At 46.0% G+C, this 23,656-nt stretch overlaps 1 protein-coding gene across 4 annotated transcripts in view; it reads left to right on the top strand.

Annotated features, from left to right (window-relative positions):
* The first annotated feature begins 20 nt into the window (after window positions 1–20).
* The window catches only part of GLYR1 (glyoxylate reductase 1 homolog), a 36,417-nt gene continuing 12,781 nt past the window's right edge, over window positions 21–23,656 (top strand). For 2 of the 4 annotated variants that reach the window (XM_079899124.1, XM_079899122.1), the window contains exons 1-10: window positions 23–118; window positions 1,158–1,194; window positions 2,354–2,433; window positions 12,673–12,811; window positions 13,357–13,599; window positions 17,226–17,312; window positions 18,230–18,286; window positions 19,234–19,284; window positions 19,374–19,447; window positions 22,482–22,581. In XM_079899124.1, the coding sequence (XP_079755250.1) occupies window positions 81–118; window positions 1,158–1,194; window positions 2,354–2,433; window positions 12,673–12,811; window positions 13,357–13,599; window positions 17,226–17,312; window positions 18,230–18,286; window positions 19,234–19,284; window positions 19,374–19,447; window positions 22,482–22,581 (906 nt within the window). In that variant the 5' untranslated portion in view covers window positions 23–80. Of the gene's footprint in view, window positions 119–1,157; window positions 1,195–2,353; window positions 2,434–12,672; window positions 12,812–13,356; window positions 13,600–17,225; window positions 17,313–18,229; window positions 18,287–19,233; window positions 19,285–19,373; window positions 19,448–22,481; window positions 22,582–23,656 lie in introns of all 4 variants that reach the window. The other 2 variants (XM_079899123.1, XM_079899125.1) reach the window with 2 other exon arrangements.

Here is a 23,656-nt window from a genome sequence, read left to right as displayed (position 1 = left end):
CCGGGCTCACTCCAATGGGCGGCACCGGGGCGACCTGATGTTCCCGACGGCCCGTGCGTCGGCGGTGGTTGGGTGGTAAGATGGCGGCTGTGAGTCTGCGGCTCGGCGATTTGGTGTGGTGAGTCCGGGCTGCCAGGGCCAAGCGAGGTTCGCGGGGAGCTGCTTCCCTAGGCGTGAGGTGCACGGCCCGCCTCGAGGCTGCTTTTCTATGCGCTCCAGGTCGTGGAGAGAGGGCGAGACAGATGCCGGCGCTGGGAACGAAGCCGGGCGGAAGGGGCAGCCTGGCCCCGGGGGACTGAGCCTGAGGGTGGCCGCAGCGGGCCCGGCTCTGAGCCCCAAGGCTGCCGGGGTAGGGCTGCGTTCCGGACCCGGACGCTGGCGGCGGGGAATGCCCGGCGCCGCGCGGCTCCGGGGGACGCCCGGTCCTCGCCTCGGGGTCTGGCTGGGGCTCCCGGGAAAGGAGGAAAGCCGGAGAGCCCGCGGGGCCATCTCGTCTGGGCAAGCCCGTCGAAACCTGCGTTGCGATGAAACTGACCTGTGCCGGCGGCTCAGCCGGGGGTGTCGAAACCGGACTGCTGGCGCTGCCCTGTGAAGAAATGGAAGGGGGACTTTTCCTTTACAACCGAAGGGTTGGCAGTGACCAGTACCTTCTTGGGTGCCTCTCGTGGTCTGCTTCTGTGTCCCAGACAACCGCCCGAACCGAGACTGACTGTCGCCGCCTCCCTCGAGCTGCGTAGCTCGTTTCTCGACCCAGAGGAAGGGCTTCCATAAGCATTTGTCAAAGCCGGGCTGGTGAATTAAACCAGACTTTGTAAGGGGAAGTCTGTGTTTACAGAGCGAACTGCCCCCCACCCCCGTCACGTCACGGAGAGGCTCTAGACAAACGACTCTTGGTGGTTTTGTTTTTTTGTGTTTCTTCTCACCAGCAGAATGCCCATACCTATGCACATAAGTCTACAATTTTGCATTGCACTTCTGAGGGACTTGGGCCTCTTGGGCCCAGCTGTGGAAGTCACGTTAAGAACTCCGGGTTGCCAGCTTTTCTTCTGGCACTTGAGGGTGGAAGTGGAGATTTAGGGAAATAAATTGCATGTTGAGTGAGTTGAAGATGGACTGGCTTTTCCAGGGCAAATGCTGACTCTCTTTGTTTTCTCTAGGGGGAAACTTGGCCGGTATCCTCCTTGGCCGGGAAAGGTGAGTGTCTTGCTACTAAGACGTCTAAAGTTGGGTTTGAGGAAGGGGAGAATGTAAGATGTATTCCCCCTCAGTTTCTAGCATTGAGTTAAACTGGGCTTATTTAAATAACACTCGGAATTTTTTTCTCTTTAGTATCAGTTTATTTAGAAACGGCAGTATAATATAAACCAGATCCTTTAATCTGTAGTAAGTTATTATTTTTTGAATCAGAGGTGGTTTGTGATAAAGTCTTTTAATCCTGAAAATCCATTCTAACTTGAATTTAGCTTTGCAGTTAAATCTAACAAAAGGAGAAGCAAATAAATTTTCCAGGAAGAAAAATCTAAATGTAGGTTAGTGAAAAGTCAAAGTATTTTTGTCCCAACTAAGTTTAAATCTTTTTTCCATTTTACCATATGTGCTACTCCAGTGCATCTTTGCAGAAGTTGGCATTCCACATTTTGCATGAGGCGATCCCTCATAGCTTTCCAAATGTTCTGTTTTTATATTCTTGCTAGGAGCCCAGGAAATGTCTTTAGACTGTCTCTTTGCAATATGGCATTTTCAGTGCCTCAGTTGTTCTTCATTGTCGCTGTTACCTGTCTCAACTCTTCCTGCACAGAAGTATTTTTAAGAGTATTCTCTATATTTCTTCAGTGATGACAGGCTCACATTGCAGGGGGTAATGACGTTGGCCTTAGTTTTAACTGCTTTTAAAACAGGGCCGGGCTTCCCTGGTGGCGCAGTGGTTGAGAGTCCGCCTGCCGATGTAGGGGACACGGGTTCGTGCCCCGATCCGGGAACATCCCACATGCCACAGAGCGGCTGGGCCCGTGAGCCATGGCCGCTGAGCCTGTGCGTCCGGAGCCTGTGCTCCGCAATGGGAGAGGCCACAACAGTGAGAGGCCTGCGTACCCCACACACACACAAAAAAAACAGGGTCATTTTAGTGAAAGGTATATTGTATCTGCTGAAGACTGTAGATCATAGTAGATGTAGGGAACTCCTGGCATATTTGCACATTTCCACATATCTCAGTAGAAAAGTGACAGATTTGGACAGAAACTAGGCCCTGTGTTTGGTTTTGTTTTTTAAGATGTACTTCTTTTGTTTTATTTTTTTTCTTACCAACTTATACCTGTGGAAAAAAGCCTTTTTCTTCCCTTTCATCCCCTAGATTGTTAACCCACCCAAGGACTTAAAGAAACCGCGTGGGAAGAAATGCTTCTTTGTAAAGTTTTTTGGAACAGAAGATCAGTGAGTAGTGCTCACCAACAGTTTCACTTTCCCTACGTTTGGGAGTTGCCCTGGGTTGAAGCTGCTTTGTGAATATTCTATGGATCCTAGTTCAGTCTCATTGTAGTCTGTAAGAATGGCATATCATTCTGGCTTCATACCTAAGTAAAAGGTGCTATTCTTATCTCCCAGAAATTGTCCTGGGCAGCTGTCCTGGGACCAGTGACAATGTCAGTCAGGTGGGAAGTGGGGTGCCACCTTCCAAATATGATAACCTCGTTGAGATCAGTTCTCACGTCTCTTTACCCAACCCCACAGGCAGTTCCTTTTATCAGGGCCATGTTTGGTTCTCTTTTAATGGCTGTTTATCATCGTAGCTCAGGCATGAGGTATGCAGTGAAAGCTAAAATTTCATTCATCTTAAAGTAATTGCTTAGTCTTGTTCTTGTAAAACTAGATGATTTGATCTAGTGTTCTAACGGTAAAGCCTTTTTTTTTTTAATCTTCATTGGAGTATAATTGCTTCACAATACGTGTTAGTTTCTGTTGTACACCAAAGTGAATCAGCCATATGCATACATATGTCCCAGTATCCCCTCCCTCTTGAGCCTCCCTCTCATCCTCCCTATCACACCCCTCTAGGTCATGGGAAAGCACTGAGCCCATCTCCCTGTGCTATGCTGCTGGTTCCCACCAGCCAACTGTTTTACATTCAATAGTGTATATATGTCGATGCTACTCTCACTTTGCCCCAGCTTCCCCTTCCACCCCATGTCCTCAAGTCCATTCTCTATGTCTGCCTCTTTATTCCTGCCCTGCAACTAGGTTCATCAGTACCTTTTTTTTTTTTTTTTTGGTTCCATATATATGCGTTAGCATACGGTATTTGTTTTTCTTTTTCTGACTTACTTTACTCTGCATGACAGACTCTAGGTCCATCCACCTCACTACAGATAACTCAATTTCGTTTCTTTTTATGGCTGAGTAATATTCCATTGTATATATGTGACACATCTTCTTTATCCATTCATCTGTTGATGGACATTTAAGTTGGTTCCATGTCCTGGCTATTGTAAATAGTGCTGCAGTGAACGTTTGTGGTACATGTCTCTTTTTGAAGTATGGCTTTCTCAGGGTATATGCCCAGTAGTGGGATTGCTGGGTCATACGGTAGTGCTATTTTTAGTTTTTTAAGGAACCTCCATACTGTTCTCCATAGTGGCTGTATCAGTTTACATTCCCACCAACAGTGCAGGAGGGTGCCCTTTTCACCACACCCTTTCCAGCATTTATTGTTTCTAGATTTTTTGATAACAGCCATTCTCACCAGCGTGAGGTGATACCTCATTGTAGTTTTGATTTGCATTTCTTTAATAATTAGTGATGTTGAGCATCTTTTCATGTGCCTCTTGGCCATCTGTATGTCTTCCTTGGTGAAATGTCTATTTAGGTCTTCTGCCCATTTTTTAACTGGATTGTTCTTTGGTTATTGAGCTCCATGAGCTGTTTGTATATTTTGGAGATTAATCCTTAAGAGGTTTATAGTGTCTGGTCTTACATTTAGGTCTTTAATCCATTTGGAGTTTATTTTTGTGTATGGTGTTAGGTAGTGTTCTAATTTCATTCTTTTACATGTAGCTGTCCAGTTTTCCCAGCACCACTTACTGAAGAGGCTGTCTTTTCTCTGTTGTATGTTCTCACCTCCATTGTCATAAATTAGGTGACCATATGTGCATGGGTTTATCTCTGAGCCTTCTATCCTGTGCCATTGATCTATGTTTCTGTTTTTGTGCCAGTACCATACTGTCTTGATTAGTGTAGCTTTGTGGTATAGTTTGAAGTCGGGGAGCCTGATTCCTCCAACTCCATTTTTCTGTCTCAGGATTGCTTTGGCTGTTCGGGGTCTTTTGTAACAGTAAAGCTTTTTAACCAGATCTGTTTTAGAGTTGAAATCAGGACTATTAATTTGAGATTCTTCAATAGGCCATATAAGAAGTCACAGTGAAGCAAAGAATGTGTATTTGAGTTTCCAGCGACTTGTTTAGCTTTCTCATCACTCCATCAAGTTGATTGCCTGGGTCTAGCTAGATGGTTTGATTTAAGTAGTTTGATTTAAGTGTTTCTATTTATGATTCTTACAGGAAAACGTAGCTTTGGGTTTGAAAAATGTCTGTGACTTTCCTGATATATCTAATACCAACATTTAAAATATACATTTCTAGAAAGCGATATATAATATTCCATAGGAAAATCTCTTACAACAGTATTTTTCACTGGCAAGCTTATGTGTCAGAGTGCTTACCCTGGTTTAGAGTTTGCATGGCATGTCTACCTTCACCAAAAACATATACAGACATACCCAGCCCCAGTTCTTGTCACAAGCTAACTCAGCAGCCTTTTGGTGGCAATATTTCAAGGGAGTCACTGACCCAGAGCTGTGAGAGCAAGAGACAATCTGGAAGAGGGAATGTTCTGGTAATGCCTTGAATTTACAGCAAAGATTGTCTGGATGCAGACAAGTGGAGCCACACTCCACATTGCTGGACACCAAAGGGAACTTCCAGAAAAGCAAATGCTGTGGTCCCCGTCTTCCAGGGACTCAGGACAAGACATAAACTCAGGTGACAAGACGTAAACATTTTAGATGGGATTAAGTGCAGAATGAGCGATGTGTAGAATTATTGTTAAAGGGTTCTAGAACAAGAAGAGATCAGCAGAGAACAGCTAGGTCAAAGAAGGTTGCTGGAGAGATGGGATTTAGGTCAAACTCTGGAGGATGTCTAGAATTTGGACAGGCAAGAATAGTAAAGGCATTCCAGGCAGTGGGGCTACTGTAAACCCCTGGGAGTTAAGTTGGATGTGTGGACAGAGAGAGCCTTCCTGCGTGAGGTAAAGAACTTGTGCTTGGGGAGAACAGGGGCAACGTGGTTGGCCCAGCTTGGTTAGCTAAATGAAGAAGTACGCAAGTCTGAAACACAAATGGGACCTCATAGAAAGTGGGAAGTTAATCAGCTTACAGGAGACCTGAAAGCTATTGTGTTTTTATGATAATTTTTTAAATGCTAGAAGGCTAGAAGAATAAACTGTCGTCCCTATGTATACAAAATACTACAAATAGGACACAGGAAATTGGACCTGAGGGAATCTCAGCTCTCAAGCACTCAACCAGGCAAACCTTTGAAGCCAGTGAAAAGGATGAGTTTCCTGGAACAAAAATAACGTGTTGGTGGTGGTAATGATGTGATTTCTAACTAAAGTTCTTTGAGGAGATTCATAAGCAAGTGGATACACAGCTGTGGCTAGGTATAATATCTTTAGTCTTCTAAACCTCCTTGATAGTGTTTGTAAAAAACCATTTAAAAATTAAGCTATCAGGGAACATGTTAACTTTTTGTGGCTAAGCGGTTGCCTTCATGAAAGGAAACAAAGGTTAAGGATCTACAGTACGTCTCTAAAGGGAGAAGGGTTCTTAGTGATCAGTGTTAGGCAGACTTTATTTAGAATCTTTGTATTAACTGAAGGCAAAATCTCCAGATTGTTTGGTAGCAGTGAATTACTTTGGGGAAAGAGCTCTGGCTTGTTACCAGCCTAATGTATATTCAGATACCACTTTTGCCTGCTCTGTGATTCGGGCTGCTTCACTTTTCTAAGACTCTTTGTCCTCGTCCACATGTGGGGATAACACCCCCTACCTTGTAGTTACGAAGAAGTAGCATCACTTACTCATAATATTGGTTGGCAAGAGCAGGTGTTCAACAAACATCAGGTCGGGGTATAGATCTGTTACAAAAGAAAAAGCTGATTAGAAGCAGGTGGCTTTAAGTAAGGAAAATGTGAGAGAGAGAGAGACAGACCCTGCCCATGGTAGGGCAGAGTGGGGAGGATCTGTGTTTGAAAAGAAAGGCATCTGAGAGTAGGAGATTCCTAAGGATGTCAGCCAGGCCTGTTGTTTTGACCATAAAGGCATTGAACACAAAACAGTACATTGTTCCACCTTTTTCTGTTTGGTTGGTTTTGTTTTGTTCTTGTTACTCTTTTTCTTATTTTTACATCGTTCCTCCTTTATGTAAAAACTGTATCGTGCCTCACCAGGAGTACTATGTGCTGTCTAGTCTATCATTCTAATGGGATCTGATGGAACTAGTTAACATCGGGAAAGGGGACTGAATCAGGTGAAAGAGAGGACTCTTTAATGTGAAAAAGCAAAGACCAAGAAAAGAACACCATCAGAACTGGTGAAATAATGAGCGGCCTTAAAGAGATAAACACTGACTTGTTCATAAATCCTCAGGTGTTTTGACAAGGGGCACCGTGAGTAGAATAAATGTTGTGTGACTGTGTTTAGGACATATATAAGGAGAACTATGTGAGACGTGGTTTAGACAGGAAATGCAAGTAGACCTTTTAGGGATGAGAATGACTTTTTACGAGCAAAGCTGTAAATGGCTACAGCAGAGGCTGGACGCTACCTCACATTTAATGCTTGATGCCAGGGAGAGGGGCGTGTGCTCCTGGCATGTTCTAGGGTCTCCGTTGGTCACTGGGCCCTGACCTCGGTGGACATGTTCTGACCCAGTGAGGCTGTTCTTGTATTCCTGAGGAACATAGGATTCAGTCAGGGATGTTCAGTTTCAAAACTGACATGCTATTTAATGAAAATATAGAGAGATGTGATATTTTTATATTAAGCAGGGACTTTTATTAAAGAGTAAAAAGGGCAGCTCCTTAAGATAAATGGTGATTTCAATCTTTTAGAAACTTGATTTTCTCTCTTCCTCTTCCAAAACATCTAGCAAATTATGTTGACTTCCCACTGGAAGAGGGAACCAGGAAGAGAGGGCCGGGGGTGATGTCACCAGGATGGCGACATAGTTCATTCCTGACTTCGCTCCCCCTCACAAAAAGGAAGCGAGGAATAGACCTTCCCAACCAGCCTCCCCTGTGAGGGGAAGGACTTAATATAAGATAGCTGGATTCAGCTGAGCCTAGGTGGCTACATGGGAATTGCCCACAGTCCTTTTCTATTTCGCAAAAATTCAGAGGGGAAAATAACTTCAGTGTAATTTTGCCAACTCCACCACATGACCACATCAAAAGATTAAGTCTCAGGTACATGATGGCCCACTTCGAACAGGTGGCTGCTCATCAGGGTAGAAACTGAGCTCAGGGTTTAAAAGTTTCATCAGTGGCCGTGAATGGCAGAATAGAGGGAGTTCATTTAGTTTGCAGGTGCTCAAAAAACCACCAGAAACAAACCAGTTCAAAGAATACCGTGGGCAAACAATGGGTAAATCCCAAACAAGAGTTTCTGTAGCAGTCAGGAAACAAGGATTTAAGTGATAAGATGTCCAAGGTCCCAGCCTGAGGTACTTTTTACATCAAGCTAGATATAAGGTGGGACAACCTGGTTGTGAGGTGTCTGAGTGAGTGCTAAAGTAACTTCTAGAGGGAATGCCCTGGCGGTCCAGTGGTTAGGACTCCTCGCTCTCACTGCCGAGGGCCTGGGTTCAATCCCTGGTCGGGGACCTAAAATCCCACAAGCCTTGAGGTGTGGCCAAAAAAATTTTTCAAATAATAAATGAAGTAATTTCTAGAAAAGTTTGTGGCTCATAATTAGAAGCATAGCAGATTGGAACCATCTGAGCATCCCCTTTTCTTTTCACCTGGCACCTGATTGACCCACTTTCCCTGCATCCAACACATGCAGTGGTTGGAGAATTGAGCCAAGCAGATAGTGAGAGCCACTGCTCCAGTATTTGGAGTGAGCCAGCAGTGTCCCTCTGCCAGAGCTGGACAGTAGTTATCCTAGAGAGCTCTGAGCAGGTTCTCCCCTCCCAGCGCCAACAGCAGCTCCTGTCCTATAGGTGCCTCCCTTCGTGGCTGAGGCAGTGGACCCCAGGAACAGGTGTCATGCATGAAAAGAAGTGGCTGGCCATGTTGGTATTGGCAGTGCAGCTTGAGAGCCTTATGCAGCATTTGGGAATGTTTTCAAGTTTTGGAAACAAAAATCTTCTAATTCTGTTTTCTCTGCTAGTCTTTGTTTTTTGGGGGTTTTTTTAAAACTTTTTTTAAATTTATTTTGGCTGCGTTGGGTCTTCATTGCTACATGTGGGCTTTCTCTAGTTGTGGCAAGTGGGCTTATTGCTGTGGCTTCTCTTGTTGCAGAGCACAGGCTCTAGGCGCACAGGCTTCAGTAGTTGCAGCACGCAGGCTCAGTAGTTGTGGCGCACGGGCTTAGTTGCTCTGTGGCATGTGGGATCTTCTCGGACCAGGGATCGAACCCGTGTCCCCTGCATTGGCAGGCGGATTCTTAACCACTGCACCACCAGGGAAGTCCCTGCAAGTCTTTGTTGATGTCTGTATGATAATCAGTTGCTTGAAATTAACTGAAATTGTTAGTTATTTGTTTTATGGCTTTTTTGGTTGTTTTGTTTTTTGATTTGCATTTTTTTGGGTGTCTTGATTTCTGAATAGCTTAGACTTGGACCTGTAACACCTCAGTAATCCTCAGCCTCTTTCATTGGTTTAAGGGAGTATGGGGCAAGCATAGAAATTATTTGTGAAGTACTACAGTACTCCCCAAATCCGGATGGAGAGGTGAACACACATCTCTGACCTCATCCTTGTTCTCACCTGTGGGCTATGCTTGCGTGTGTGTACTCTCTCTCTCCTGCTCAGGTTATTGTTGCTGTGAAGTCTGAGACACATAGACGAGGGTGCTTGAGATTGTTCATAGACTGGCTTCTTTACTATGATATCATAGTTTAGTTTTAATTTAAGGGGAAAGCAGGCCAGAATTATGGAAGTGTTTGAAAATGTGAAATTTTTAAATTTATTTTGAGTGTATAATCGGAAGGTGGCTTAGTGGAAGTTTTATATTCTCAAATGGAAGACATTTGTGGGAGGTGTATCAGAATACCAGCGTACGTTTGCTGCTCTTGGCCATGTTACAGGTGCTGTTACACAGTCAGCCAGGCAGTAGCTACCCACCTGAGCAGACCTACACAAGGAAGTCATGGGGGAGAACCCTCTGGGCAGTCAGGGTAGCCCATGTGCTAGAGCAAAGGCCTTTATCGTTGATATGTTGTTTTTTAGGAATAATAGATATTCATGGTTTCCCTGCAAATCAAGCTGTAAACCGTTGAAACAATTTCATTCATCCTCATCCCTCAGCCACCCAGTTTCTGGCCCATAGGCATCCAATTATACTAGTTTCTTATGGCGAGTCCCTCCAGAGACACTGCACATCATCATGAAGTTACATGCTCCTTTTTCCTCGTCTTTACACAAGTGCTTGCATACTACACACACTGTTCTGTATCTTGCTGTTTTCCACTTAGCCAAGTATCTTAAGGGACCTTCCATTTCATTCTTTGTAATGATCTCACTGATTGCCAGTTAGCTTGTTTTCGGGCATTTACTTCTACAAACAATGTGTAATTAACTTCCTTGTATATAGAAGCAAGGCCGGTTTGTTAGGCACAACTTGACTAAGCCTGATTTTTTTGACTTCCCAGCCCACAGCAAATTGGTTGGAAAAGGTACAGCTCCATCTAGGCATTGGGAGCTCGTTAAGAGGGAAATCACAAGTTACAGCTTATATCAAGCAAAGAAACAGAACAGTCACTTTAAAAACATACAAACAACAGCAAAAACTACAAAAAGCCTCCACAACCATACATTATTTAACCCAGAGGTCAGCAATCCAGCCCCTCTGAAGGTGCCTAGGAGTTGTCATTTACTGGGTGATTATTGAGCACCAGTTGCATGCCACGCCCCGCCTGATGGACCTCAGTGGATAGAGAGTGGGGCTTATTGAAGCTCCAGCTGAAATTCAAGCTTGCCCTTTTTAAGGAGACAGAGTTTTGCAATATAGCCTTCGGAGAGAAAATTATTGAGATGGCCAAAGTGAATTTCAATTCATCTTGCTTTCAAGAGATAATCTTCCTAGGGCTCCAGTGGGCTGGCTTTTTATTTACTGTTTTTCTGACGTGACAGGATGTTTCTCCAACAAGAGGTTGATTTCTTAAGTAGGTTAACATTTCTTGCATTTATCGTGTTGAAGTCATATTTATACTGTCAGTTCTTTTAGCAAATTATTTTCACTTTTCAAAGATGGTCATCAGAGGAAAATTTTAGTATCTCAAATGCCAGTCTTTATTTAGGATGAGTGTTTTTTTGTTTTGTTTTGTTTTTTTAATGCGGTACACGGGCCTCTCATTGTTGTGGCCTCTCCCGTTGCGGAGCACAGGTTCTGGACGCACGGCTCAGCGGCCATGGCTCACAGGCCTAGCCACTTCGGGGCATGTGGGATCTTCCCGGATCGGGGCACGAACCCGTATCCCTGAACCCATATCCCCTGCATCGGCAGGCGGACTCTCAACCACTGCGCCACCAGGGAAGCCCCAGGATGAGTGAATACTGATTGTACTGTTCTCCTGGCAGAAGTCAGTAATGCACGTAAAATGCTTCAACTAACAGATGGGCATGGATTTATTAGTGCTTCCTCCACAGATGTTCTCACCTTTCCACTTGAATCAGAGGTTCATGTGAGGGGGTTGAGGAAGAGGGAGTTAGGGATTCTTAGAGTCTCTTGTCCCATCTCAAGGGGCTCGATGAAAACCACCCAGTCTTTCTTATGCTAGGAACTTGGGCAGGTCTCAGCTTCTGACCTGAAGCTCGGAGAGGGAGGAGGCTTCTCCTGAGGACTGTGGGTCTTTAAGCTTCATCACTGATACTTGTGTCACCTTAGAGCTGCTATTTAATCTGAAAGTTTGACTTGCTTTTCAGGGTGTGTCTGGCTTTTCTTCTGACTGTGCTGGTGGTTTGTCCTTAGAAATGCTGTAAATGCACTTGCTAAATAATGTAGGGTCAAAATTTAATTCCATTTTTCCTCCTTGTAGATCAGACCCATTGGGTCTGTTGTGTCCAATTTCAAACCTCAAGATGAGTTGGTCACTAGAAGGGTACCTGCTTACTTCATCTCATTGGAGCCCTGTGCAATAAGACCAGCGTCTGAGTGCCCGTTCACTGTTTTATTCTCTCTAGTCTTGTTTACCCATAGATAACATGCCTAGTCCTAGTTTGCAGACTGATGTTCCAGAGATTGTGTTTGTGCAGACCCATCATCACAGCCATTAGCACAACCACTCAAAGCACAGGTGGCTGTTGCTGGGTTGGTAGCTCTATTTTTATGTGCAGAGGTTAGCACTTTTACTGTTATTAGTGAATATTCTCTAGCTTTCTCTAAAGGAAAGAATCCTAAGTTAGTGCGATAGCCTAGTTTCTATATCCTTGACTTGACCCACTTTTTCTGAAGGTTATGCTATGAAACCTCTGAGTATTGCATGGTAAAATATGTAAATCAACTCTTACCTTGCGAAGCCTATAAAATTCTCTCCATTATTACTGGTGTTCTGGAAACTGAATGTCATTTAGGGAAACCACAAAAGCCAGCTGGGGCAGATTTATGCAGGTTAGTATGGTAGGCCAGTTATTCCAGAGTTGATGGCTTTTTTCATTTTCATGTGTTTTGCATTGGTGGTAGGAATTAAAAATCGGAAGAGTATGTTCCCTTTCCTCTAATCTCAAGTAGAATCTTGTTTTTAAAAGCCTCCTTTTGTGACTACTGCCCTTGTTCCAATGTGTCACAAGTTTTGTGTGGTCTAGTAGCCCTGGGTACAATCATTTATGAACAAATAGAGGCTCCAAGGCTGCAGACATTTGTAGAAGCAGCAGATTTTTGAAGGTGTTGCCTTTCTTTAGCCCTCGTAGCATCCCACATTCTCAGTGGATTGACAGGTCATCATTCTGACTCAGGCTCTTGATGGACAGTGATGCTGCTATGGTTGATAACGCTTCCAAGAGCCCTGATTCCCTGGGATCCACGTGGGGCCATTTGTACTATGTAGTGAGAATGGGAGCGCATCTATAGGTTTCCTCTGCCCTGAGCTAGTGGCAGAGTATGTGTGTTTCAGTGTGGAAGGCTGGTGAATAAGAGTGGAAATAACCTGCAGTGCAGTGATTTTATTTGGAGGATGCTGATTTTGGTGGTGGTTGTTTGACTTGTTTCAAGAAAACATACTTTTAGGCTCAAGAGTTTGGGGTGGTCAATAGCATGTTTTGGAAAAAGATGGAAGGCCTGTTTCAAAATCCAGTTAAACCAAACAGGTATTTGCATTCTGCTGGGGTGAGGTCTTTGATAGTTTTGGGCATAGGCAATGCGGATCATACATATCCTTTCTCTCTGTTTTCTGCCAGTGCCTGGATCAAAGTGGAACAGCTCAAGCCGTATCATGCACATAAGGAGGAAATGATAAAGATTAACAAGGGAAAACGATTCCAGCAAGCTGTGGATGCCGTAGAAGAGTTCCTCAGGAGAGCCAAGGGAAAAGACCAGGTGAGAGGCTTCACGATTCTCACTTTATGCTGACTCCAGACTGGTTATTTTTGCATAGTAACTGACAGATTAAATATCGCCCGAACCCAAAACTATTCTTAATGCAATGCCAGTGGAGAGAGAGCTACTTCAAATCTAAGGTATCAGTGTTTTGCTAATCAACTTGAAACTCCATGCATGTGGCTGACCTTTCTGGAATAGATTGTTGCTCTTAGGAAAGTCTCTTGGACCCAGGAGAAGTATCTCAGCTTTTGAGTATAGCACAGGCCTTCTCCCTTTTATAGCATGGAGGTTAGGAGCACGGCCTCTGGGCTATATCCACTCCCTGGGTGTAAATCCAGTTTGGGGACTGTGGGCAAGTGACTTGAATTTCTTTTTCAATCCACTTCCCCAGATATAAGTGGAGTTGACAGCAGAGCCTACTTCATAGGGTTGTTGTGTGGATAACACGTAAAGCACTTATCACAGGGTGTGGCTCCTGTAAATCATGGTAGTGATGGTGGTGGCTGTTGTGGTGGTTATCATTATTATTATTAAACTTTCAGACATCGTCCCACAGTTCTGCTGATGACAAGAATCGGCGTAATTCCAGTGAGGAGAGAAGTAGGCCAAACTCAGGTGATGAGAAGCGCAAGCTTAGCCTGTCTGAAGGGAAGGTGAAGAAGAACATGGGAGAAGGAAAGAAGAGGGTGTCTTCAGGCTCCTCAGAGAGAGGCTCCAAGTCCCCTCTGAAAAGAGCCCAAGAGCAAAGTCCCCGGAAGCGGGGTCGGCCCCCAAAGGATGAGAAGGTTTGTTTTATCTCTGTAGCTTCTGGGATTAGTGACTTTCTTTTGTATACCGGAGAGCTGAGCTCTACGGTATGCTTCAGCTCCCTGAATGGACGTAGAGTCCTCTGCTATGTGCTGCCCTAAAGAATTCTGCAGACCAGGGGAGGGTCACGGCCTGGATGCACGGGTGGACCAGATGGTCGAGGGAGGAGAAGGGTCCGCCTGAGCCAGCGTGCAAGGGCTGGCACTGGAAAGGGCTGAGCAGGAAAGAAGGGAAGGCCTTCCATACACGAAGGGCGCAGCCCACGTGGGCTCGATGTTAGCATGCAGAGTCTCAGTACTGGTAGAGGACAGGAAGGAGACCTGACAGGTAAAGACAGGTTGTCACCCGATTGTGGAGAGCCTTGAGGTCTAAGCAGTGTTATACTGTCATGGAGTCAGTAGGGGGCCGTGAACACGGTGTTTGAGCTGGATGTGGAGGTGGCAGTGTGCTCCCAGCTGTGTGTTAGGGATCATGGCGGGCAGAGAAGAAAGGCTCAAAGCCAATGAGAAGGGTAACTTCAGGTGTGCGTTCATAAGGAGCTTTCCTTGGCGGGGGTGGGCGGTGGGTGGGATAGCAAATATTGAAAGGAACTGTGTGAGAGGCACTTCAGAGGAAGAGTTCATAAGATTTGGTAACTGGTTACATATAGGGGATGATGGAAAAAAGGGAAGGGAGATGATTTCAAGTCTGTGCTTGGGGAAATGATGATGCCTTTTTTCTGAGCAGAGGAGTAAGGAGAGGAGCTGGTTTATGGGGCAAGAGGACCAGTTCTGTTTTGAGTGTGATGCATTTGGAGTGATGTCTAGACTGCCAGGGAGGCTTCCAATAACATAGGATGGAAATGTAGGTGTGGAGGAGCGAATATCTAGAGAGGACATTGGATCCATGAGACCAGATGGGGATTATCTTAGGGGGAAGCAAGGAGAGAGAAGAGTGAAGGGCAGAAATTGGCTTTGCAGAGAGGATGCACATAGCTCAGGGTTGGAAGAAGTGGGCAGAGCCGGCAAAGTAAAGTAAAGCAGAAATAATATACCTCTCACCTTCTTCCCAAAAAGATTTGTATGAGTCTTAGAAGCCAAGGGAGGAGAATTTGAGGTGAAGGGGGTAGTCTGTCAAAACACAGGGGAAGATTGTTAGAGCAGGATCAAGGGGTTAGAAGCCAGATGGCTGGCACAGACAGACGGGTTATGAGGCCGTGATGAAACGCTGAACGTGAGATCAAAACTTGCAAGTTCAGACACCAGTGAGACCAGGCAGGGAAGGGAGAGAGTGCTCAAGCAGGAGGTTGGGCCGAGAGCATTAGGGGTGGCAGTGGCTGCTGTCTGGGGAGGCCAAGGCCGCCCCTCAGGGTTACAGCCAACTTTTGCCAAATCGTCTGGTTTTTCTCAAGAGAAGGTGGAAATACAGATTTTTTTTTTTTTTAAGTGAAATGTTCCAGTTTTAAATGTTAGAAGCTAACTCAAATTTTTAAAACACTTTTAGGTCCAAAGGAACATCTCTCTGGACTAGATTCAGCCTGTCAGCTGCCACTGTGCCATCTCTGCATTAGAGAAGGTCCTTCTCGCTGTTAGATGACCTAAGACAGAGAGTAGATGAGAGCAGCTGTAGCGGTGGGGACAGCCAAAGTGACCATGAGTGCAGGGAACCTCCAGCCAAAGGTGGAAAAAGTTTAGAAATTGCCAGGAGCAGTGCATGAACTTTTCAGGGGGTATGATCTGATTTGATCCAATTAAATTGATTTCCTGGGGACCCACAGAAATCTGGGCTGTCAGGTTTTATACTGTTCTCCAAATTTATGCTGTCTGGTATCTTAAGCCATGGATCTCACCAACTCCTGTGCTCGCCCTGGAGAGAAACTTCTTTTTGGATAAAGGGAGGTATAAAGGAGAGGTTAGGAGGAGGACCTAGAGTTTGAATCATGACTCCGTGACTTGTTACAGCTGTGCAACCTTGGCCAACTGCCTTTGCCTCAGTTTCCTTGTCTGCTTATTGAAAATAATAAAGCCTCTTAGGTTTAAGAATTAAATGAGTAACAGAAGCCAAGTACTTAGCGCCTGTGACACTATACATTCGATGAACATCGTACATCTATTTATTTATTATTTTTTAGCAGTAGCCTGTTGTGCAGTGAGAGTGTGGTTGTTTTAGTGCAACCCCAGGGGCTGCTGCCAGGCTTACTCCTCACAAAAGAGTGTGTGTTGCTATAGTAATTGTTATTTGGCTGGCGAGCTCCTCTCTGAAACAGCACAGTAGCCTAGCTGATAACTGGGCAGAGCCCCAGATGATTGCCATTCTGGCCCATAATTCTCTGTCCCATGAGGATTAACTGAAAAGCCTGACCTTGATGGCAGGGGTGTCGATTATGTGTGGGAAGGCAAAGGCTGTGTTTGTGTCTAGACTCTGTGTGGGAGCCATGTGAGGGGTGCACATTCACCCTCTCTCGGGGGCTCTTATTTCTGAGTCCTGAGCTGAGAACTGCAACTCCGGGCACAAACCATCCGGACAGGACAGAACTGTCCGTGGTTCTCCTAAAATCCAGACTTGTGCAGAGAGCAAGGAGTCAGGAGTTGAGGCCTTTGGTCAGTGCTGGACAGAGAGCTGTGTTCTCGCCTTACTCCCTTCTGTTGTGGCCTTAGACAAGTCACTAGGCTGGTGACCATTTACATTTAAATTAATTTACATTAAACCCAAATTAAAATCCAGTTTCTTAGTCACACTAGCAGGTGCTCCATAGTGACATGTGACTTGTGGCTACTGCACTAGATACAGCGGAGTCAGAACATGTCCATCATGACAGAAACTTCTCTGGGACAGTACTGCGCTGGGCCTCTTATTTTTTTTTTTTTGTTTTTTGTTCTTTTGAGCGTCTCCACTGCGGGCCAGGTGTCAAGGGATAAAGCTCTACAGCTGATCTGCTCTTGCCCCTCCACCACAGATTTGACCTCATGTCCATCTCCCCATTTGCTGTCTTCCAGCCTCGGTGGCCCTCCTTGCATTTTCCCCTCGGCTGTCTAGTGGAGATCTCAACATGCCCCACTGAACTCTTGACTCCCCCACCCAAATGGTTCCTACCTTCTGTCTGGGGAGAGAGCAGGCTCCTGGCTCCTCAACATCCCGGTTCTAATTCTGGCTTTGTCACTTAGCAGCTGTAAAAAGTTGGGCAGATCTCCTCACTGCTCCATGTGGCTTTCTTAGTTTTTTTTGAGATATGGTGGATTCCTTCTGAAGCCAGTATTGTTATCTTAATGTTCATTATTTGCCATAAGGAATTTTCTCTGTGACCTGCTGACCACACTACAGACCACAATCGAGCTTTCCCGTTACCTCCATCCTTATGAAATTTTGGCACAGGAACACATTTGTTACTTCTAGAACAGAGAAGAAGAAAGGCTCCCTCTGTGTTGACAGGAACTTGACCTGTTTCTCCCGATGAACAGTCATCAGAGCCATGCCTGGGGGGAGACCGCGGAGCTGGCAGGGCTAGTTCGGGGTGGAGTGTGACTAAAGGGAGCAAAACAGTGAAGAGGTGCTCCCAGAGTTAGGCAGGAAGACACCTGCTCCTGAGGTGCCACGGCATTTTGACGATCTGCCTTTCCCTCTGTAGGACCTCACCATCCCCGAGTCTAGTACTGTGAAGGGGATGATGGCCGGACCCATGGCTGCGTTTAAATGGCAACCAACCGTGAGCGAGGTAATAACCTCTCCCGTGGACCAGGAGAAGCCCGGCCTCAGAGCTGGTTTCCTGGCCTGACTGTGTGATGTGCTCTTCCTTTCCCCCACTTTTCTTGTGTATGAGACTTTTTTTTTTCTAATTGCCAAACAGTACAGAAGTGAATGAGTTAAAAAGCACAGGTCTCCACCCTGGGGCATCCTGACTGTTAAGCTTGATGTAACTCACTCCAAACCCTTTGGTGCACCCACTTAACCATCATTTACATAATCACATACCCATGTTACAGTTTTTACTTTCGGGAGTAGTGTTGGTTTTCACAAAAGTGGGATCATTCTGCAGATTTTTTCCACTTGGTACTTTATAAACACCCTTTCACTGTATATACAGCTTTGATGTTTGGTAGCTGCACACTACCTTATCCTTGGGGTGGATGCACCGTCCCGCTGTTGCTGGGCCTACTTAGGAAAAGCCTTGACGGTCCTGCAGTTGTTGCCTCCTCATTTCTTTTAATACTGATCCTCAGCGAGTCAAGACACTCAAGGGTCTGGCACCAGGCACAAGTGGGCCAAAATCCTAAGATCAGAAAAGTTTGAGAATTTGGTTTGGTCTGCTGGGTCATCCGAAGTGACTGGTGAATGCTGGATTTAAAAAATAGTATGCTTTTAAAATATTATTCCAGTGTTTGGGAATAATTTATCCACCAACCTGGCAGAAACGTTCATTCTTTTCCACTTGAAACCAGTTTTCCTCCAGGTAGAATGGGCATCGTTTATGAAAGGCTTAGACCAGCAGTGGGAGAAGAGTTTCCAGGCAGTTGTGAGAATGAGCCCAGCTCCCAGAGGTGTTTCAGCCAGAGGAGAAGCTGGTTCTCAGGTAGAAGGAGGTGACCTGTGTTGGAAGATAACTTGTTTTATTAAATCATTTTCTGGTTTCAGCCTGTTAAAGATGCAGACCCTCATTTCCATCACTTCCTGCTCAGCCAAACCGAGAAGGTAAGTTGTTCTTTGAGGTTCTTCATCCTTGGTCAGGAGCTGGCCTGAGGGGAGAGTCCTGCTCCTTTGGAACCTCACCCTAGTCTGAAAAGTTAGTCTGTACCTGTACTGCTGCCCAGAGCAACTAGTTAAGTTTAAAAGTTACATAGAGGACCACTCGTGAATCAGGCACTGTTAAGATTAAAAATGGGGCTTCCCTGGTGGCGCAGTGGTTGAGAGTCTGCCTGCCGATGCAGGGGACACGGGTTCGTGCCCCAGTCCGGGAAGATCCCACATGCCGCGGAGCGGCTGGGCCCGTGAGCCATGGCTGCTGAGCCTGCGCGTCCGGAGCCTGTGCTCCGCAACGAGAGAGGCCACAACAGTGAGAGGCCTGTGTATCGCAAAAAAAAAAATATTAAAAATGAACCCAAAAAAGCTTTTAAAACTTAGTGGCTGTGTGGTTGAGATATTTGCAGTTGCCTTCAGAGTCTAGGATGGAATTGAAACTTCAGGAGCTGTCGACCACCCACAAGGTAGCCAGTGCTGCTGGATGAAGGCAGTCTCCATGAGCCCTGGGAGTGTGGGGGTAGTTTCCCCAAGTGTCTACAGGGCTGTCGGTTAGGCTGAGCCCTGATAGGATCTGCTGATGGTATGTGACCTTGGAGTTGGACAGATCTGTATTCCAAGCCTAGTTATACTGACCAGGTCTGTAATTCTGGGCACATGACCTAACACCTCTGATTTTCAACGTCATGATCAGCAAAAGCATCTTGTAGAGCTGCGTGAGAGCTGATTGAAGTGACGCAAGTTAACTTTTCATGTGTGGTTTGGAATTCAGTAAGGTTGGACACCAAATAAGTTTTTGATGTTAACTTCCCGCTTTGGGCCTAACCTTAATAGGGAAATCGTAATGAAGACTGGTTAAATGTTCAGTTTAATAAGTGGTTTTCTCATTTCTTCTTTATTAGCCAGCTGTCTGTTACCAGGCAATCACAAAGAAATTGAAAATATGTGAAGAGGTATGTATGTTCCATGCCTCCTCATTTTTATTTTCATTGGGGCCTCACATGGGCAGGCTGACCTGACGACTTGTGCTTCCTTTCCCTAGGAGACTGGGTCCACCTCCATCCAGGCAGCAGACAGCACGGCTGTGAATGGCAGCATCACACCCACAGACAAAAAGTAGGACCTTTGATGAAGAGGCTTCCTGTGCCTCTGGTTCTGCTGGGGCCAGAGGGTGACCTCAAGGTGGCTTGTTAAGGGTTGTGTCCCAACCGTTGCTGGGACTAAATGGAAAGAGAAAGGGAAAGTTGTAATTCTTACGACTTGCCTAGGAGTAATTTGACTTGTGGGAGACAGAAGCTGCCCTATAAATGTACTGTGGATTTGGCTTCGTGCTCACCGGTGAGTCTCCAAGCAGGGAACACTTGGATCAGTGGTTCTTAGACTTTCCTGTGTCTCAGAATCACCTTGGGGAATTCCCTGGTGGTCCAGTGGTTAGGACTCCGAGCTCTCACTGTCAGGGACCCAGGTTTGATCCCTAGTCGGGCAAGTAAGATCCCACAAGCCTTGCAGCGTGGCCAAAAAAATAAATAAATAAAACAGCTAACTTAAAAAAAAAAAAGAATCACCTGGAAGGCCTCTCGTAAAGCACCGATTGCTTGACTCCACCCGTAGGGTTTCTTGATCAGTAGGTCTGGGGTGGACAAATTCCCAGATAGCTGCTGGTGCTCATCAGGAGACCATGCTTTAAGAACCACTGTCCTTGGCCCTGGTGGGGGCAAAAGATGAAGGCAGCCCGTTGTCCTGCCTTCCCTGGCTCTCCCTGCTGTCGCCTCCCTGTCCTTCCTGTGCACCTGCCTGCTGCTCTCCACCCCACCCAGACAGGTGGGGGACTTGACTGTGGTCCCCAGGCCTTAGCTTGCATCCACACTTGCCTTTGCCTCAATTCTGACAGCTAGTTGTATTGTTGGAAAGGGTTCTTGAAGAAGGAGCATTCTCTTGAAGTACGTAGCTAAGTCTGAATCTCCCATCTGAGTCTTCTATAGGGTTCTTTCTCAGACTAAAAACAGTGTCTTTTACATTATTCATCACTTTTTGTACTGTTAAAGTCACTTGTTCTGTCAGTTATATTTAGTGAACTTCCTTAGTGGAGTGAAGGAGCTAGAGGCATGTTATATGCTAATAAAAAGAGGAATGGGTATTGCCCATTAAATTAATGAGGATTTTGTTGGCTTTTTTAAAAAATCCAGCTCTAGGCCAAGGACAGAGTCCAGTGTTTTCTCCCATCAGTCAAACCCTTTTTTAACATGAGTGTAAAGCCAACTACAGAGCAGACCAGCTGCCTCGTACCCAGTCCACCTGGTCCACATTTTCCATCTTGCCTCAGGGACACCATGAGGGACTGTCAGTTGCTGTGTTTAAAATGCATAAACTTTATCCCCAGGTCTTCTAGGTGTCCTGAAACACCAAGAAAAGGAAAGAGAATTAGTATGTCATGATTTAGAATCATAGGGAAAACTTGTACTACCCAGATAGCTGTGAATGACAAAAGATACCTCCTTGTTTTTAAGCTTTGGCTTGAAACTTAATGGTCAAGGGTGCCATTTGGTGAGGAAGGTGGTGGTGGGTTCCATTTTCAGCATTTGGTTCAAATGACTTAGAGCAGGCTGGGACAGAGAGTATGAGAGTGCATATTCCAGCAATGATAGCGGAACCTCTGAGCCAGTTTGAAAAGGTGGCTGCAGATATGACTTGCAGGAGACTGAAAATACTGAAAGGATAACACAGGTCAAAGTGAAGAAGCTGCAGAGGATCTTAGAGCTGAGAGAAACACAAGCTGAAAACAAGAACATGAGGTAATAAATGAAGAAAGAGGACTTCCCTGGTGGCGCAGTGGTTAAGAATCCGCCTGCCAATGCAGGGGACACGGGTTCAAGCCCTGGTCCGGGGAGATCCTACATGCCGTGGAGCAACTGAGCCCGTGCACCTTAGAGCCCGCGAGCCACAACTACTGAGCCCACGTGCCACAACTACTGAAGCCTGCGCCCTCTAGGGCCCACGTGCTGCAACTACTGAGCCCATGTGCTGCAACTACTGAAGCCCACGCACCTAGAGCCCATGCTCCACAAGAGAAGCCACCGCAGTGAGAAGCCCGCGCTGCAACAAAGAGTAGCCCTGGCTCAAAGCAACTAGAGAAAGCCCACGTGCAGCAACGAAGTCCCAACGCAGCCAAAAAATTAATTAAATGAAGAAAGAGGCATTGTTTAGCCATGTCTCATGCAAGGAGAGTTACAGAAGTGCAAGAACCAAGAAGAGACATTTGGGCAAGGTAAAATCATCTATAAAAGCATGTAGCAGCTTGTAGCTCCCAAGTTCTAGGGGTTGTAGGAAGGAGCAAGCTGTAGGAAGTGAAGGTAAGCCAAACATACTGTCCACCTGAGTACTTCAGATTCAGAAGGATCATAATGGGCCTGCAGTTAGAAGGCGTGGTGGAGAGAAGGACAGGCCAGGGTAGAGAAGCAACGGGAGGAAAGAGGTTCAGGAGAAGAATCCATGCACTGGGAAAGAAAGATTGGTTCCAAAGCTCAGGTGAGGCTTTGAAGAAGCGAGGCAAGGCCTGTCCCTGCTGACGGCACGAAGAGTGCAAAGGTGGTGCAGGGCGTGGAGCTGGGAAGGGGAGGTGAGCACCAGGATGCTGACTCCTGCAGTTGAGGAAGGTGGCTGGCTCCGTACTTACTTCTCCTGTTAACTTGTCATGGATCCCAAGGTGCTTTAAATTGGCATCTCAAGACCTATGACTCGAGGTGGCTGATCAGGAACTGTTGCAGGATCTGAAGATAAATGTCTGCCTTCTCACTGTAATGGAATTGTAAGCTCAGACCTTCTATCAAAGCAACAAGGAAATGATTTGGAAGATTTGCCATAAACCATATGAGTCATACTTCTTACAGTGGCAGTTGAGGATTTTAAAATGCCTGTTTAAACTTATGAACACTTTTGAACAGTGGCATGATGAGAAAAGGCACGCTTTGCCTGCACTACCGCTGGCTCTGCAGTGGTGGTGTCAGCACACCACAGAGCAGCGTTCCTGGTGGTCTGAGGTGAGGCTCCCCAGGTTTATGAGGAAGCAGAGCCTGTGTGGCATTCAGGATCTCACCCTGTCCTCCCCCACCCCACCCCCCACCTTGAACTGATCAGTCTCTCTCTTTTTCAGGATAGGATTTTTGGGCCTTGGCCTCATGGGAAGTGGCATCGTCTCCAACTTGCTAAAAATGGGTCACACGGTGACTGTCTGGAACCGGACTGCAGAGAAAGTAAGCATTCATAGTGGTGCTTGTTGGATGGGGTGGGACAGAGCCTTGACCCTTGGGGTAACTAAGGATAGGACTCTCCCTCCTGTCTCTCTTCATCGTTCTGCATGCCATGGAGTAGAAGCCAAGCTCTTAGTTCAGGCAGGTGGGGGTGTAGATACACCAGTGTAGGACGTTATCATAAAAACTGAACATTTAAAACACCCAGGGGTATAAAATGAAGTGGAAATTTTCCCTCTCTGCCATTACCTGAAATAAGTAATAGGAAAAAAACCTGTCAGGTTTTTCCATGCACATGCAAGAGTTTGTGTGTGTGTGTGTGTGTGTGTGTGTGTGTGTGTGTGTAATCATTGATATGGAGAGTGTGTATCAACAGATCTGCTTCGTCCTTGTTAATGGCTGCACTATGTTCTGTGTTTGGATTGTATTAACAGCACCGTGCCGTAGAACATTGTGTGGTGAAAGAGATGTCCTATATCTGCACTGGCCTGTGTGGTAGCCACTGGCCACATGTGACTCTTGAACAGTTGATTCATGGCTGGTAGACTGAAAAATTTTAAATTTTGTTTCACTTAAAAATAAACAGTCTCCTGTGGCTAGTGGCTACCATATGGGACAGGACAGGTTTAGAAGTTCTTAACCTCAGGTGGTCCATGGATTCAAGGGGTCTGTGCATGCCCTGAAATGGAATTCCAAGTCTTTTGTAATGGAGAGAGGCCAGGCTCCCATCAAGTTCCCATCCAGGAAAAGGTAAAGAACCATAGTCTAGGACTTACCTGGTGGTGCAGTGGTTAAGAAACCACCTGCCAACACAAGGGACCTAGGTTCAATCCCTGGTCCGGGAAGATCCCACATGCTGCGGAACAACTAAGCCCATGCGCCACAACTACTGAGCCTGTGCTCTGGAGCCCACGAGCCACAACTACCGAAGCCTGTGTGCCTGGAGCCCGTGCTCTGCAACAACGGAAGCTACCACAATGAGAAGCCCGTGCACCACAACGAAGAGTAGCCCCCACTCGACGCAACTAGAGAAAGCCCACGCGCAGCAATGAAGACCCAACACAGCCAAATAAAATAA

This window comes from Stenella coeruleoalba (genome assembly GCF_951394435.1).
Source record: "Stenella coeruleoalba genome assembly, chromosome: 15".
Taxonomy (NCBI): Eukaryota; Metazoa; Chordata; class Mammalia; order Artiodactyla; family Delphinidae; genus Stenella; species Stenella coeruleoalba.
Note: the sequence above shows the minus strand (reverse complement) of the source record. Positions and strands in the feature narration are given on the sequence as shown.